Below are 15,789 nucleotides of genomic sequence, written 5' to 3' on the forward strand. Positions count from 1 at the left end.
TTGCCTGGAGCCTTGGGTTGAAAAAGACTGGATGGCATGCTAGGCCAGCAACAGAGAATACTGTCTATGCCATGGGCAAAAGATGGAGCATGGGTGGCACAAGGGCCTTGTTGACTGTTATGGAGTCAACGCTTTCTCTCATAGGATACAAATATTTTCTTAATCATTTTAAACTGTCTACAGAGCCTGTAATAAAGTCATAGTTTGTTATAACTATGTAACAGTTTTATTATTTTAATATAATTAAATTTCTAATTTATTTTACATGTAAGCATTTACAATATTTAAATATTTTATGCTTAATATAAATTATATCATTATAATATGGTTTAAATGCTTTACTGGTGAAACAAATTCAAAAGACTGCAGATGGTCTTAAACCAAAAAATGGTTTAAAAATATTTTTGACTGCCATTTTCTTTTTTGGGGGGTATAAACTAAACCATAAAACTTAATATTTTATAAGTGTTTATTTGTTTCATCAAAACTAATGTGAAAATAAACTTTCTCACTGCAACACTTAAGAAGACTTTAGCTTTAGTTTAACAGATGCTCATATTCTAATTACAGGTTACCTTACTTACAGCATCTTCTCTTTAGGTTTCTTTTGTAAAATCAGATAATTGTACTGACACAATTTCAAAAGTTGCAAATGTAGTGTGAAGAGAACCTAAATGTGGTGCAAAGTATCATTTTATTCAATCGCACCCAGTATTATTAGCATTACCAAATGGGGAAAAAAGTGAACTGAAATTTCACACTTCTGCCTTTCACTTCCACGTGATTTCTGCATAGCCCTTATCAGTACACATACTTGACAGTAGTTAGATTTTTAACAATACTTTATCTAATCAACTCCCCTTCATTTAGACATTGAATCTCAGAATTAGAAAAAGTACAGTGATGACTGGTTTCACTAAATTCATGACCCCAAATCTTAAATGTATACTCAACACATTTGCTAAACCCCCTTCTTTCCCGCCCATTCGCTATCTGATGACCTTGCTTCCCATTTCATTTAAGAACAGACCCACTCAAACAGGAAATCTCCCATGTTTGCCCACCATGTTTCCACCTGTACCACACGTAGCCTCACCTCTATACGGTCGATGAAATGTGAACTTGCTAGTGGTCCATTCCCATGCCCTCTCACTTTCAAAACATTTCCTTTGCAATTATACGCTTACCAGAATTTCTCTGTTGCAGTGTAAAATGGAACCCTTTCTTTGATCCTCTTTCTACTTTCATAGCAGAGTCTGCTAGTTGCCTACTAAATACCGATTCTCTCACCCTTCTTTCTCAAATAGAATAATCCCCAATTTTAGTGAGCACACTGAAATCCTGCTAAGATGTTTTCAGCCTCTCTGGCAGCTAGGTGTAGCCACCTGATCAATGACATAAGCAGAGATAAGGACAAAATCTGGAAAGTCTCTTTAAAATGGAAAGAGTGGGTGCTTCTCCTTCCCTTCCTCCATCTACACTTGCAATATGGCTATGAGTATGTTCTTTTCAAAGTCACCAGTTTACCAAATCCAATTATCTGCTTTTATCTTAGTCTCTCAGCAGCATTAGAGAGAGATAATGCCTCACTCATTCTTGAAACATTCTTTGTTTAATTTCCAGAAATCTACCACATCTTGATTTTTATCTTACCTCACAGGTCACTCCTTAGATTCTTCATGCCACCTTCCTGATTTCCACATTTTTTAATGTTCCAGGCCTCTTCTCTTTACTCACTCTTACGTGATTACTTTACACCTATGGTTTTAAATACCATTTATACTCTGATGACACTGACTTCCAAATTCCTGTATCTAAAGTAGATGTTTGATATCTCCACTTAGATATCTAAATGATATCTCGAAATATACTTAGTCAAAACAAAACTCTCCCCTACTTGTCCTGAACTGTAGTCCCTCCCATTTCAGTACACACTTGCCACCACCTAGTCCGTTGCTCAATGCAAAAACTATGGGGTCATCTTTAACTCCTTCCTTCCTCTACCATCCCTACCCACATGCATCAGCAAGTCCCGCTGGCTCTACCTCCAAAACACACTCATTGCTTCTCTCCATCCCCACTGCCATCACCCTGGTGCAAGCCAGCATCCCTCTCCCCAGACCTCTGTGATGACCAGCATACCTCCCTGCTATTCCCCCAATGTCTATTTTCTAAGCAGCAGCCAAAGTAATTTTTTCACGATGTAGATCTGATTATGTCTCTCCTCTGCTTAAACGCCTCCAGTGATTTCCACTGCCTCTTAAACTGAAATCTAAACTCCCTGAACGACCTGCAAGGCCCCAGCTGACCCGCCAGACCCCTCTGGTTTCATCTCCTGGCACTCTTGCCCCAGATGCTGTGCTTCAGCCACACTGGCTTTTTCCCTTTTCCCTATTTTCTGAGTATTTCAAGCCCAGGTCTGCTTTTGAATTTTTAATACTAGTTATTCCTTCTGTCTGAAATGCCCTTTCTCTGAATCTTCTCACTACCAGTCCCTCCTCATCCTCATTCAAAGACCATCTAAAGTAAAGGTAGCTTCCCCAGTCACTTGCTCTCACCTCACTTTCACTATATTTTCTTTACAGAAAATTAAGTTGCTCATTATTTCTCCTTACTACACTGTAAACTACAATGAGAGCAGGACCTTATAGATTGTTTACTGCTACATTCCTACAGTTTGGAACAGTATCTAGCAAGTACTATGTGCCCCAAAAATTATTTGTTGAATGAATCACAATAGAATATCAAAATTAAAACCCTCTTAGTCTGAACCATTATTCCTATGTTTAAAATTCTTATTAATAAGTCTGAGAAATATCTGACCATCCTTTTTCTGGTCACTGATAAGGAATCTCATTCCTCCTGAGGGAGGCAATTCTACCTTAACAACTTGGATTATTCAAAAGCCCTTCCTCCTTCTCAAGGTGAAATCTGACTACCTGTAGCTTCCGTACATTTGTGGAGGCCCCTATGTTCATGCAGGACATATGGCTTCTGTTTCACATATGACAGTGATTCAAACATCTGCAGATGGTGACTGTACCTTCACCTGCATGAACAGTCCCAGTCTTTTTTTTTTTTTTGAAACGGAGTTTTGCTCTTGTTGCCCAGGCTGGAATGCAATGGAGTGATCACTGCAACCTCCGCCTCCCAGGTTCAAGCGATTCCCCTGCCTCTGCCTCCCAAGTAGCTGGGATTACAGGCATATGCCACAACAGGCCCAGCTAATTTTATATTTTTAGCAGAGACAGGGTTTCTCCATGTTGGTCAGGCTGGTCTCGAACTCCTGACCTCCCGTGATCTGCCTGCCTCGGCCTCCCAAAGTGCTGGGATTACAGGTGTGAGCCACCATGCCCTGCCAACAGTCCCAGTCTTCTTAACAGCTCTTCACATAGACTGTGGAGTATCATAGCCAGCCCTTCACATGCTCCAATACTGCCCCGGATGTACTCGCACACTTAGCTACCAACCTGCCATAAATATTCAACTCTGGCCCAATCTGTCACTTCTCATCCACTGGATCAACTGATCTCTTTCTTAGGGAACATGGCCTGATTTAAGTCAACTCTTTTCTCCTTCCAGTTCATGTTCACACACAATCTTCAATCCATGTATCTTTCATACTACCTACTGCTTGCTACTTCTACAATCTCAGTACAGGACAGTCATTCCTCATCCGCAATTCCTAACACTGTTTAGCTTTCCCAACATAGGATGCTTATCCTCTTCTTTGGAGAAAGGCCTCTTGGCCTCCTTTCTTGCATAAAGGTCCTAATTTTCCACATATGTAATTAGAATTATAAACTTCCTTAATTTTTGCACAGGTAGCCAGATACACTTGGGGCAGACCAGTGCTATTTCTAACCAGCAGCAAGGGAGCCATTAAAAAAAAAAAAAAGAAAAGAAAAGAGGCTCTTCTGTGGCCACCATCAGAACAGATCTGATGCCAGAGGAGCAAAGCAGAGCCAATGCCGGTGGCCTGTGACAAACTGCAGCAGTTCTCAATGTACCATTCCTACAGTCCCTGCTGTGGACAACATGGTGCCTGGCACTGTGCACTTCCTTGTTCTTCCAGGAATAAGTAAAAAACCCAGAAATCACCCCAAATCAGAATAAGGGTTATTTTATACCACTGTACAAAGCAGCACCTTTTTAGAGTCTAGTTTTATTGTCTTTGCTCCTAAAACACACTAGCATCTCATTTAAATAATTCAGGTAGAGGAACAGCTGTTGAGGAGTTAATGATTAAATAAAGAAACAGAGTATGGTCATTTGAAAACATTATTTCTGCAATGTGTTAACATTCTGTTAAAAAGAATAGCCTTGTAAGGAACTAGGCTGAAGAATAAAACTATATTAACATACTCTGAAGGATGAAAGAGTTCAGGTAATGCCCCGAGGGCCAAACACTGAGAGCAAGACTAGAATCACCCAAGGTATCTGATTAACCATAATTTACAAACAAAAAAAAGTAAAATAAATAAATAAATAAAAACCTATCCACTCAAATCTGCTATAATGATTTTTTTAATACATATCCTGACGATGAATAGTTCCGAATGAAGCGCCACACTGCATCAGTCTACTGGTATTCTATCTCTGACAAGTATAGCAAAGAATAATTTGGCCGGGCGCGGTCGCTCATACCTGTAATCCCAGCACTTTAGGAGGCTGAGGCGGGTGGATCACGAAGTCAGGAGATCGAGACCATCCTGGCTAACACGGTGAAACCCCGCCTCTACTAAAAATACAAAAAATTAGCCAGGCGTGGTGGCGGGCGCCTGTAGTCCCAGCTACTCGGGAGGCTGAGGCAGGAGAATGGTGTGAACCCGGGAGGCAGAGCTTGCAGTGAGCCGAGATCGCGCCACTGCACTCCAGCCTGGGTGACAGAGTGAGACTGTCTCAAAAAAAAAAAAAAAGAATAATATGTGGGGAATGCAGGTCTGATTTTCTAAAATACCTTTCTCAATAGATTAAAACGTCCCCTCCTTAGTTCCTCTTGCTCCTTAATAAGGTACCACATACTTGCCCATCATAAGATTAACCTAACCCATATCCAGTCAGATTTTATTTTTAATAAACTTTATGTTCCTTAAGCCCTTGGTAGTGCTATCTGGTTCCAAACCTATGAGACTGAGTCATCAGGTCTCATCATCTCATCTAGAACCAGATAGCTTTAAAGCAGATATAAGAATCCATTATCCTTTTAAATCTTTATTTTATTTAATGAAATAATGTATTATGTGCCTGGCCCTGACTTCCTATAGAAAAATGCAGTAAGTGTTTTCTCAAATATAATTCTCTTGCATTCATTCTAAAGAGTTCGAGCCCTTTAAAACCTGTTGTTAGAGGAATGCTCCTCCCTCTCTCAATCAGCAGAGTTGTCCTTTTATGAACCTCCACCAAGTTCAGTTAAGAGTGGATACAAATAGTGAAGTCCATTTAAAACTCAACTCACAACACTGTGTGATCTTCTGGATGTTAGAAGAGATCCTCTGGGCCAACTGGGCGGGGTCACCACCAACTCCTGGAGTGTAAGACATGGCTGATGTTCTTATTCACTAATTTCATCAGATGCTGTGCAGTTTTCTAAGCAGTCACCTAAATAATATAAAAGTCACACAGATATATTTTTTAAGTTACTGGCTTACATTTTCCAAATTAACAATCTGTGAAGTTACAAGGACAAACTTGATTAATCTAATAGAGTTGAAATCTGGCAAAGTGACACATCAAATAGCAAAACTCTCATGTCTATTAAAAAAAAACGACTTCAAAGGACAGAGTCATGTTAAACACATCAAACAATTAAAATAAGGTTCAAATTGCATATTTCCTTTGAAAATGTCTTTGATCTCTTCAAGAAAAATTATTAAATCCCTTACCTGTATATAATTTTAGTTGTTTACATATTTTTTCCTCAATTATAAGGCAGGGCCCACATGCTATTTATCTTTCTCCAATATTTAAAACAACTCTTAGCACAAACAGGCATTTAAATATTTATTAAACGGAACACAGACTTCAGGCTATCCCCAGAAATTTCACTGTATTAGGTTGTGCAAAAAGTAATTGCAGTTTTTACCATTACTTTTAATCGTGGTTTTTGCCATTAAAAGTAATGGTAAAAATGGCGATTACTTTTGTACCAACCTTAATATCTAATTTAACACACACACAGGACCTGCTCAGGAATGTATGATTAATAGGGCTCTAATTTAAATGGAAAAGGTTAAATCTGAAATAGCAGAGCCAACTACTGAGGAGCAAATGTCATATAAAATGTTTATCAAACCTTCCTGACAGAGGAAGGAGAATGAATGACTCTCCCCTTTCAGCAGCCAGCATCTCAGAATAGAAGAGACACTGAGATATTGCCACAGGAGGCAGGTGAGATGACATTCTCTACCTCTTCAATCCACACCACTCCAATCAGGGTTTGGAAAGAAGGCTGAAAAGGAATGTCCCTGCGTACAGAACTGCGCACAGCAAAGAATTTCAACTACCGCCACCCCATCTTTTCCATGAATATGCACTGGAATACTGCAAAATTGTGGGTGGTCAATTTGTAAGCTAGCTCTCTACTAAGAGCCTGCTACATGCCCAGCATTAAACCAAGCACCTGGGAGATGCAAACAAAACAAAACACACTGACACAGTATCTGCTCAAATCAAGTTTGTCATTTAGGAGGAAGTATAAAGTTAATAATGCAAACCAACAAAAAACCCCACAAATCCATAAAAGATCACGTGCTAGGCTAAAATGAGAAGGGCTACGAAAAGAAAAAATGACCATCACCCTTGTCTGGAAAGAATTTATGAAATAGAAACATAAGATTTGGATGCTTGGTTATGACCAGTATGCAGAACAACAAAGGCAAGGACGTGAAGGCTGGGGTGGAGAGACCCAGAGCACGTGGAAAGGCCACACGCAGTATGGTATTTACTAAAGGAAGGGAAGGTTCCTGGCCAACCCTGGATCAGATGATTCACAGCTGGGACAACGGGAAAACAACAGAAAGGGAAAGAGAGGAATGGCCTAACACTTCTCGCACATCTGCAACACAAAAAGTATTTCACAGACTAATTTAATTTTCACAACCTCCTTCAATTAAGTGGCATTATTCTTGTTTTAATGATGAGCAAACAGAGGGCTTATTATGATTAAGTAATGGTAACCCGACCCACCCACAGATGGAGGGGTGGGATTCAGTCTCAGGGTTCTGATGCCAAGGCTATCCATGCTTGCTACCACATAGAACTAATGCCACAGAAGATTTCTGGTAGAGAAGAAGCCACAGTGAAGTATGTGTCTTTGCTCTAAGGGACAGTGTTGGCAGTAAGTACAACAGCTGAACTGTTGAGAACATTAGAACAGTACTGGTTCTATGCCTGGAACTCTGGTGCACTTTGAATGTGCCTGGCCACCCTGAAAGTCCTGGCGGCTTTTAGATATTCTCCAATTTCCCTCTCAGGTACAGCTGATCTATTCTGGGCTCTTTGGGTCTCACCAAATCCTAGAGATGGATCCAAAAGCAATTTCATTAAAGGGTAAATTCAAACCTAAAGTCAGACAGCTGGACCACTACAGTGGGGAGACAGGAATAAACTTCCTTGCAGGTAGCCTTGGACTTGGGCCCAGACAGAACAAGAGTAGACATGGGGATTCAATGACACCAACACCATCCGGAACATCCTTGAAACCATGCAATTTTAAATGCATCTCCAAGTCACTTAAAAAAAAAAAAAAAACACACACACACACAGGTTTTGAATAGCCAAAGCAATTTTAAGAAAAAGAACAAAGCTGGAGGCATCTCATTGCCTGACCTCAAATTATACTAAAAGGGTATAGTAACTAGAACAGCATGATATTCATATAAAAACAGACACATAGAACAATGGAATGGAATAGAGAAGTCAGAAGTAAAGTCACATATCTACAGTCAATTGATCTTTTTGACAAAGTTGACAAAAACATACACTGAGGAAAGGACGCCCTTTTCAATACATGGTGCTGGGAAAACTGGATCGCCCCATGCGGAAGAGTGAAACTGGACCCTTATCTGTCAACATATAAAAAAAAAAAAATCGACTCAAGATGGATTAAAGACTTAAAAGTAATACCTGAAACGATTAAAATACTAAAAGAAAATATAGGGAAAACTCTTCTGGACATTGGTTTAGGCAAAGAATTTACGACTAAGACCTCAAAAGCACAGGCAACAAAACAAAAAATAGACAAAATGAGATTTAATTAAACTAAAAAGCTTTTGCACAGCAAAAGAAATAATAAACAGAATGAACAGACAACCTGCAGAATGGGAGAAAAATATCTGCAAACTACACATCCAATGAGATTAATATCCAGAATTTACAAGAAACTCAAACAACTCAACAAAAAACCCCACAAATAACCCCATTAAAAAGGGGGCAAAGCACATGCACACGCATTTTTCAAAAGAAGACATACAAATGGCCAAGAAGCATACGAAAAATGTTTAACATCAATAAGCATCAGATAAATGCAAATTAATACCACAATGAGACATCATCTCACAACAGTCAGAATGGCTAGTAAAAATTCACCCACAAACACATCTTGAACAGAAAAAAAAGAAAAAAAGTCAAACAAGTACAGATGTTGGCAAGAATGCAGAGAAGGAACACACACACTGTTGGTGAGACTGTAAAGTAGTACAACCTCTACAGAAAACAGCATGGCAAGTCATCAAAGAACTAAAAATAGAATTAATATTTGATCCAGTAACCTCATTACTGGGTATCTACCCAAAAGAAAAAAAAAACCATTATACCAAAAAGATAATCTGCACTCATATGTCTATTGTAGCAATATTCACAAGAACAAAGATTTGGAATTAACCTAAGTGCCCATCAAGTGTCTATTAACATTCCTGAATGGATAAAGAAAATGTAGTGTATATAAATGCAATGGAATACTATTCAACCTTAAAAAAGACTGAAGTTATGTCTTTCACAGCAACACAGATGAACTGGAGGCCATTATCTTAAGTGAAATGACTCAGAAAAAAGTCAAATGCTGCATGTTCTCACTTGTAAGTGGAACCTAAATAATGTGTACACATGGACAGAGAGTGGAATAAGAAGACACTGGAGACTCAAAAGGATGGGAGGGTGAGGGATGAGAAATTACTTAATGCGTACAATGTACACTATTCAGGTGATGATTACACTAAAAGCCCAGACTTCACGCTATGCAATATAACCATGTAACAAAACTGCATGTGCACCCCTTAAATTTATATAAATAAAATGGCTTTATTGAGATATAATTTATTGATATGGCAATACAATACACCTACTTGAAGTACACAATCCAACGGTTTTTAATATATTTACAACATTGTACAATCATCACTTTTAGAACATTTCTATTACACTAAAAGGAAAGTTTGTAATCATTAGCAATCACTCTCCATTTCTCCCCAACCTCACTGGCCAAAGGCGACTACTAATCTACTTTGTATCTTTATAGCTTTGCTATTCTGGACATTTCATAGGAATGGAATCATAATATGTGTTCTTCGAGACTAGCTTCTTTCACTTAGTAAGCTTCCAAAGTCCATCTGTGCTGTATCATATATCAGTACTTCATTCCTTTTTATTGCCAAATAATATTCCAAGGTATGGAGAAAGACAATTTTCTCTTGGTTCAATGACATCTTCCTTTCTCCTTTCCCTTTATCAAGTAGATCTCTGGAAAAACTGGTTTACAAGCCAAAACAAACACATTGAATGAAAAAATGTTCAGTTTGTTATTCATGTAATCTCTGGGGATGCTCCTCCATATACATGGTTCCATTTTAATCTATACCTGAATGAGTCGCACATCCATGTCTCCAGCTCGTACCCTTGGCTTTCTCTAGTGTCTACATGTCTGTGAAGCTACAAGAACCCAGCCATTGCCTGTGCAGCACACCATGGAAGTAGCAACTGGAAATTTCTACTTTGGGCAAGACACTTAGCATTTGGGCCCACTGCCAGGATCAAAATGAGATAATGCACATCCAGAGAACAAATGCTTTTCCACCCTACACAGACGAAAGTTATGATCTGTTCTTGCAGCTGCAGGACCAGCATCAGCACAAGACCAAGAGAAACTCATCACCTGTCTCAAAACCATGCAAGCACACCTGAGGCCTACTCTCTCTCCCATAAAGAGTTCCATCAAGTCAAGGACAGTATTCTACAGCATTTTCCTTACCCTTAAAACTCACACCAGTGTAGCCCAAGTCTTCTCACTGTTTTCTTTCAAGGCCACCTTTTTTCCTCTCTGGAAAATCAATCACTTAGTCACAAACACAATCAATTTTCTTCATCCCTTTCCTCAAGCTACTAAATGTGAGAAAGTTCCTGCTGGTGAGACAATTGGCAAGTGGCTTCATTCACCCAAAGAGGTGCTACTTAGATTGACTGGAATCATGAGTTTTGTTTTACTTTTTCTTTGTTTGGCGTTGTTGTTGTTTGAGACAGGAGCACCCAGGCTGGAGAGCAGTGGTGTGATTACGACTCACTGCAGCCCTGACTTCCAGGCTCAGGCAATCCTCCCATCTCAGCATCCCGAGTAGCTGGGTCCACAGGCACCTGCCACCACATCCCACTAATTTTTTGATTTTTTTATAGAGATGGGGGTCTCACTTTGTTGCCCAGACTGGTCTTGAACTCCTGGGCTCATGCGATCCTCCAGTCTCAGCCTCCCAAAGTGCTGGGATTACAGGTTTGAGCCACTGTATCTAGCCAGGAATCATATGTGAAGAATGAAAAGCAATTTGTGAAAGATAGAGAAGAAAGATGTGTAAAATAAAACAAAGTTAACAATGGCCAACACTCATCCAGGACTTACATTTCCTAAGCATTGTGCTTATGACTTTTAAATTTATTTTCTCAGTTAATTCTTATAAGCCTATGATGTGGGTATAATTGCTAATGTGATTTTTTTACATGAAGAAACTGAGGCATAATGAGAATAAATAATTTGCTTAAGCAAAGGAGCAAATATTTGAAGACAACCACAGAGCCGACATTTTTTAAACACTAAGCCATACTGCTTCCTTGTATAACAAAATTGAGGGCAGGTGAACTCACTCAGTTAGAAAAACCAAGTTTGGGCTGGGCGCGGTGGCTCACGCCTGTAATCCCGGAACTTTGGAAGGCCAAGACAGTCAGATGACAAGGTCAAGAGATTGAGACCTTCCTGGCCAACATGGTGAAATCTCATCTCTACTAAAAAAATTAACTGGGTGTGGTGGCATGCGCCTGTAGTGCCAGCTACTCAGGAGGCTGAGGCAGGACAATCGCTTGAACCCAGGAGGCGGAGGTTGCAGTGAGCCAAGATCACGCCACTGCACTCCAGCCTGGCGACAGAGCGAGACTCGTCTCAAAATAAAATAAAATAAGACAAAAGAAAAACCAAATTTACCACTTTTCTGCAAGCCCCATATGAAGTTTTGCTATTCCCACTCCTAAGATGAAGGAACATGTTTGGGATAACTATGTGAGTTGATCAAGGTAACACAGAGGAATAGCTTACTCCTTTTCTCTATTATTCTGCTAATAAGTGGTATCTAAAAGGCAACAACAGTTGGCTCTTTTGATAATGAGACACACAAAGGAAAGGAACCAAATGGTTGTCTTTAAAATATATATATATACAAATACAAGCATAGACAGATAGGATAGGTAACTACAAATTGATTAAAAGCTTATGATCTCTGCATATACGCTAAATGGATGCTGAGTTATTCAGATGTCTGCTTTCCACATCAGTCTCCATTACCTAGCCCAGAGCTGCTACGCACTAAAGTACTCTTGTTGAATACTTTTGAAAGCCCACTCAGAATTCCTATTTAATTGCTCAGAATAATAATTATATAATTCATTACCTAGACCTGTACTAATAGACTAGCCACTAACTAAATGGGCTGTTAAAATTATAGTGGTTACTAGAAGCAGGGAAGGATGGTGGGAAGGGGATAGCCAAAGGTTGGTTAACTAACACCAAAATACAGCTAGGTAGGAGGAATGAAGTCCAGTGTTCTATACCCCTAAAAGGTGACTATAATTAATTACAATTTATTGCATATTTTCAAATACTTAGAAGAATGAATTGTGAATGCTCTTAACACAAAGAAATGTTAAATGTTTGAGGTAATGGATATGCTAATTACCCTGATTTGATCATTACACATTGTAACATCTACTGATGTATCACATGTATCCACAAATATGTAAATCATTATCTGTCGATTAAAATAATAAAAGCAAAAAAATCTTATTACAGGTTATTTTAAGCTGCTAACAAGATAACTGATTGCAGTAAGAAACTACACTTTTACTCTACATTTCATTTTTTGATGTGACAATTTACACCGTTTTATATTGTGTATCACTTAAATTACATTGTAGCTCTCGTTTTTAAAAAATTAAAATTAATTAAAATTAAGTTAAATGAAAAAATCAGTTCCTCAGTCACACTAGACACCTTTCAAATGTTCAAAAATTCTGTGTGGCTAGTGGCCAGAAGCTTGGACAGCTCATTCATAGACCACTTCCATTATCATAGAAAGATCTATTGCACAGTGCTAATCTCCACATTGCAATAATCATCTTTCTATGAAGATATACAAACACTATAAAGAGAAAAACAGGAAGGGAGAATCAAAGTGCAACACTCAGATGAGAGTCTTCTCAAGACGGCTTCTAAAGAACACAAAGGAATGAACAAAAGGAATGTTAAAATTTAATCTTGAAGTGTCAAACACTACTCCCAGTTAAAATCAGATATACTGTAGAATCCTTAAGATTTCCATTTAGCATATATCTCATGCTCTATAAATCTACCCTGGGCAAAGAAGTAGTCAATTTCACTTTCTTAATCATTAACATCAGCATAAACAACTGGACTTCTTATACCCTCTATCCCAAATAAGTTCTGAGGGGTGGGGGGTGAGCGTTTTTTTGTCTGTTTTGTGCACTGCACTATTCTCAGTGCCTGGCTACATCACAAATGCTTAACAAACATTTGTAGAATGAATGAATGTACCCACCTCCTAAGAACACACACCCAGCGTGAGGGTAAATATTACCATTTCCAAAACATAAAATTCCAGTGCCTTCTTTCAGATACCGAAGGTCCCAGGCTTCTTGCTGCCTTGGGCCTTCGCTGGGTGCCACTTCCTATTTCTAGAAGGCTCTTCCCATGATCTCCACATGACTGGCTCCTTCTCCCCAGCAAGGCCTCATCACACGCTAGAGAAACCTTTGTGACCACTCTGATATGAAAGTGAGAACTCACCACTGGTCACTCTTTGTCAATCTAACTTACCGCTTCACAATACTCAAAAGTCGAATTAATCACTGTTTATTATTTATCTCTACACCTCTGGAATACAAACAGGAGCTACTTCTGGAATATAAACAGGAGAGAGATGACCTTGTCATCCTGTGTAATCTACAGTGCCTGGTGCATAGTAAATGCTCAAGGAATGTGAGGGTGCTCTGTCTACATAAGTATCCTCTGCACAAACTACATTAACTGTATTGTTTGGCCTTAGCTCTTTCATCACTGAACTTTTGTACTACTTGGTTTTAGTTCACAATACCGAGGATTGTTTTTTCCACACTTTCACACATGAAACTTGCAAATTAAATGGAATCACAGCAAACTTCACTCAGACTTACTGTGAATATTTTATATAATTTACTTTTCAATCATCAGCACTTAAAGTTTGGGGTCATAATCAAAATGAGGATTGATTTTGTTATCAAGAGCAACATAAGTAACATATCTGAGGAAAAATTATGATGTTAATGAGTTAATATGGTATCATATTAACCTCTACAGAAACTGTGAAGTTAAGAGCATAATTCTTAACTAGTCACGAGTCTGAGGCCAACTTCTCAAAGTCGCCTATAAGGCCTGTGCACAACACAAAACACAGTTTAACACCGTTATCAGCCTCTTCCCAGGTGTGCTCAGAGAACCTGCAGAAGAAATGTCCACTTCCAACATTATTAAATAGCACAGCATTTCATACTTACTTTCTTTTCTTCCAGATTCTGGGCAAGTTTTATATATTATATATAATTATAGTCAGAATACAACGATCTGAGGTAAACAAAAATTAACGTATACAGATAAGAGCCAAACAAATGTAAGAAATTTGTGGGAAAAAACACACAGCACTTGATCAGAAATGCAACTTTTTTTCTTTGTCTGAATTTAAAGAAAGTAACTGGAAAACAAGGTGGAGGAAATACTGGAAATATTTTATGTATGTTTAAAGGTTTTAACGTAAATTAATTAAAGGTGTATACTAAAAGAATGTCAAAGTATGTTAAAGTCATCAAGCCAAATTAAAAAAACAATACTACGAGGCTCTGAATAAACAAACATACACGGTTCGCCTGCTACAGCCATACATTTTTCAGTTCCTCTATATTCGGGAAGTTTAGTGTGTTTTTCAATCCGTGAGTTGAAAAGAGGAAGAGGTCATTTGGTCGTGTCTGGATTCCTGAGCTGGGCCCCAGCCGGCTCTGGCGCCCTCCCCGGGGTGCGCTCCGCCAGCCGTGCGCCTCCGGAGCTCTGCCCAGGGGACCGCGGCGGGTGCGTGGCTGGGTAGGCCCACCTGACCACAGCCGCGCGCACCCGGAATGCGGAACGCGCCGCGCCCTTGCACCCGGCCGGGGGGCGTGGGGAGCCGCAGGCGCTCCGGGAGCTGGGGCAGTCCCGCCCTTCCTCGCCTCCCGAGTGCCTGCTGCAGAGCGCAGGGCGGCGGCCATCTGACCACGCGCACAAACAAGAAGGCGCAGCAGCCGCAGGGGCACCGCGCCTCCCTGTCGCCCGGCCAGGGAGCCCCCCTCCCCAGGGCCCTCTTACCTGGACCTCCACGGCTCCCTCCTACACCTCCGACCGCCGTCACCCACCTACCCCGGAGCCCTCAGCTGCAATTCTCAGCTGATGGGCGGTGGCGTGGGGACGCCCAGTGCGCATGCCCGCAGCACAACTCAGGAAGAAGGCGGGGTTCACCCCTTTTCTATTGGCCCGGGGGGCTGAGTGACAGCGGCCCTCACCGCCCCTCCGGTTCCAAGCTAAGGAATGGGGGTATCAGCAAAATTGCAAGGGAGCTGTTCTTTGAAGCCTGACGTAGAGATGGTGAACGCCTCTTAGCCTGCGTGCAAAAAAGGACAGAATGGAGGACAGTTGTCTTCTTTATCTGGTGAAGCCAGCCTTCTTGCACGCGGGTCTTCACCCCGCCCCATTAGCTCTTGCCTATCTTGTTTGCTAACCTTTAACTGCAGTAGATCGCGTTCACAGCTCTATCGAAAAATGCAAAGGCGAAAACACAATCCTAGCAGGAACAATGAAGGATTAAGTGAAGAGTCATCTCTGGGTGCTCACTTAGTAAACAAGTTTTCCTAGTACATACAAGTCATTCTAAGCATTCCTGAAAAGCAGGGCGTAGTTTTCACAGGGTTTAAAACAAGCAGAGACAGTTCCAATGATAAATATGCAAATATATTGTAATTGTTAGATGAAAAGCATCAATTGCTACAAATGAAAGAAAGCCCTCTCCAAATTAATTAGAAGATAGATTGGCTTAGCCTTTGCCTATATTAAGGCAACACTATTTTCTAAAATGATTACCCGGATAGGTGATATCAAAAGTCCAGACGCACTTAGGTGGAAAAAAACAAAACCCAGGATAGAATTCTGATTGGAACTCACCAACACTAAGTGTGGAATGT

General features: G+C 40.1%; 1 protein-coding gene across 3 annotated transcripts in view; it reads right to left on the minus strand.

Annotated features, from left to right (window-relative positions):
* STX7 (syntaxin 7) overlaps nucleotides 1–15,449 on the minus strand; it is a 55,523-nt gene extending 40,074 nt beyond the window's left edge. Inside the window, exons 1-3 of one of the 3 annotated variants that reach the window (XM_063707880.1) lie at nucleotides 15,331–15,449; nucleotides 14,921–15,212; nucleotides 5,459–5,601 (exon numbers count right to left, since the gene is read on the minus strand). In XM_063707880.1, the coding sequence (XP_063563950.1) occupies nucleotides 5,459–5,543 (85 nt within the window). In that variant the 5' untranslated portion in view covers nucleotides 5,544–5,601; nucleotides 14,921–15,212; nucleotides 15,331–15,449. Of the gene's footprint in view, nucleotides 1–5,458; nucleotides 5,602–14,439; nucleotides 14,798–14,920; nucleotides 15,213–15,330 lie in introns of those variants that run through there. The other 2 variants (XM_031012070.3, XM_055391440.2) reach the window with 2 other exon arrangements.
* Between the last annotated feature and the right edge of the window lie 340 nt (nucleotides 15,450–15,789).

Source organism: Gorilla gorilla, chromosome 5 (genome assembly GCF_029281585.2).
Source record: "Gorilla gorilla gorilla isolate KB3781 chromosome 5, NHGRI_mGorGor1-v2.1_pri, whole genome shotgun sequence".
In the NCBI taxonomy this organism is placed as follows: domain Eukaryota; kingdom Metazoa; phylum Chordata; class Mammalia; order Primates; family Hominidae; genus Gorilla; species Gorilla gorilla.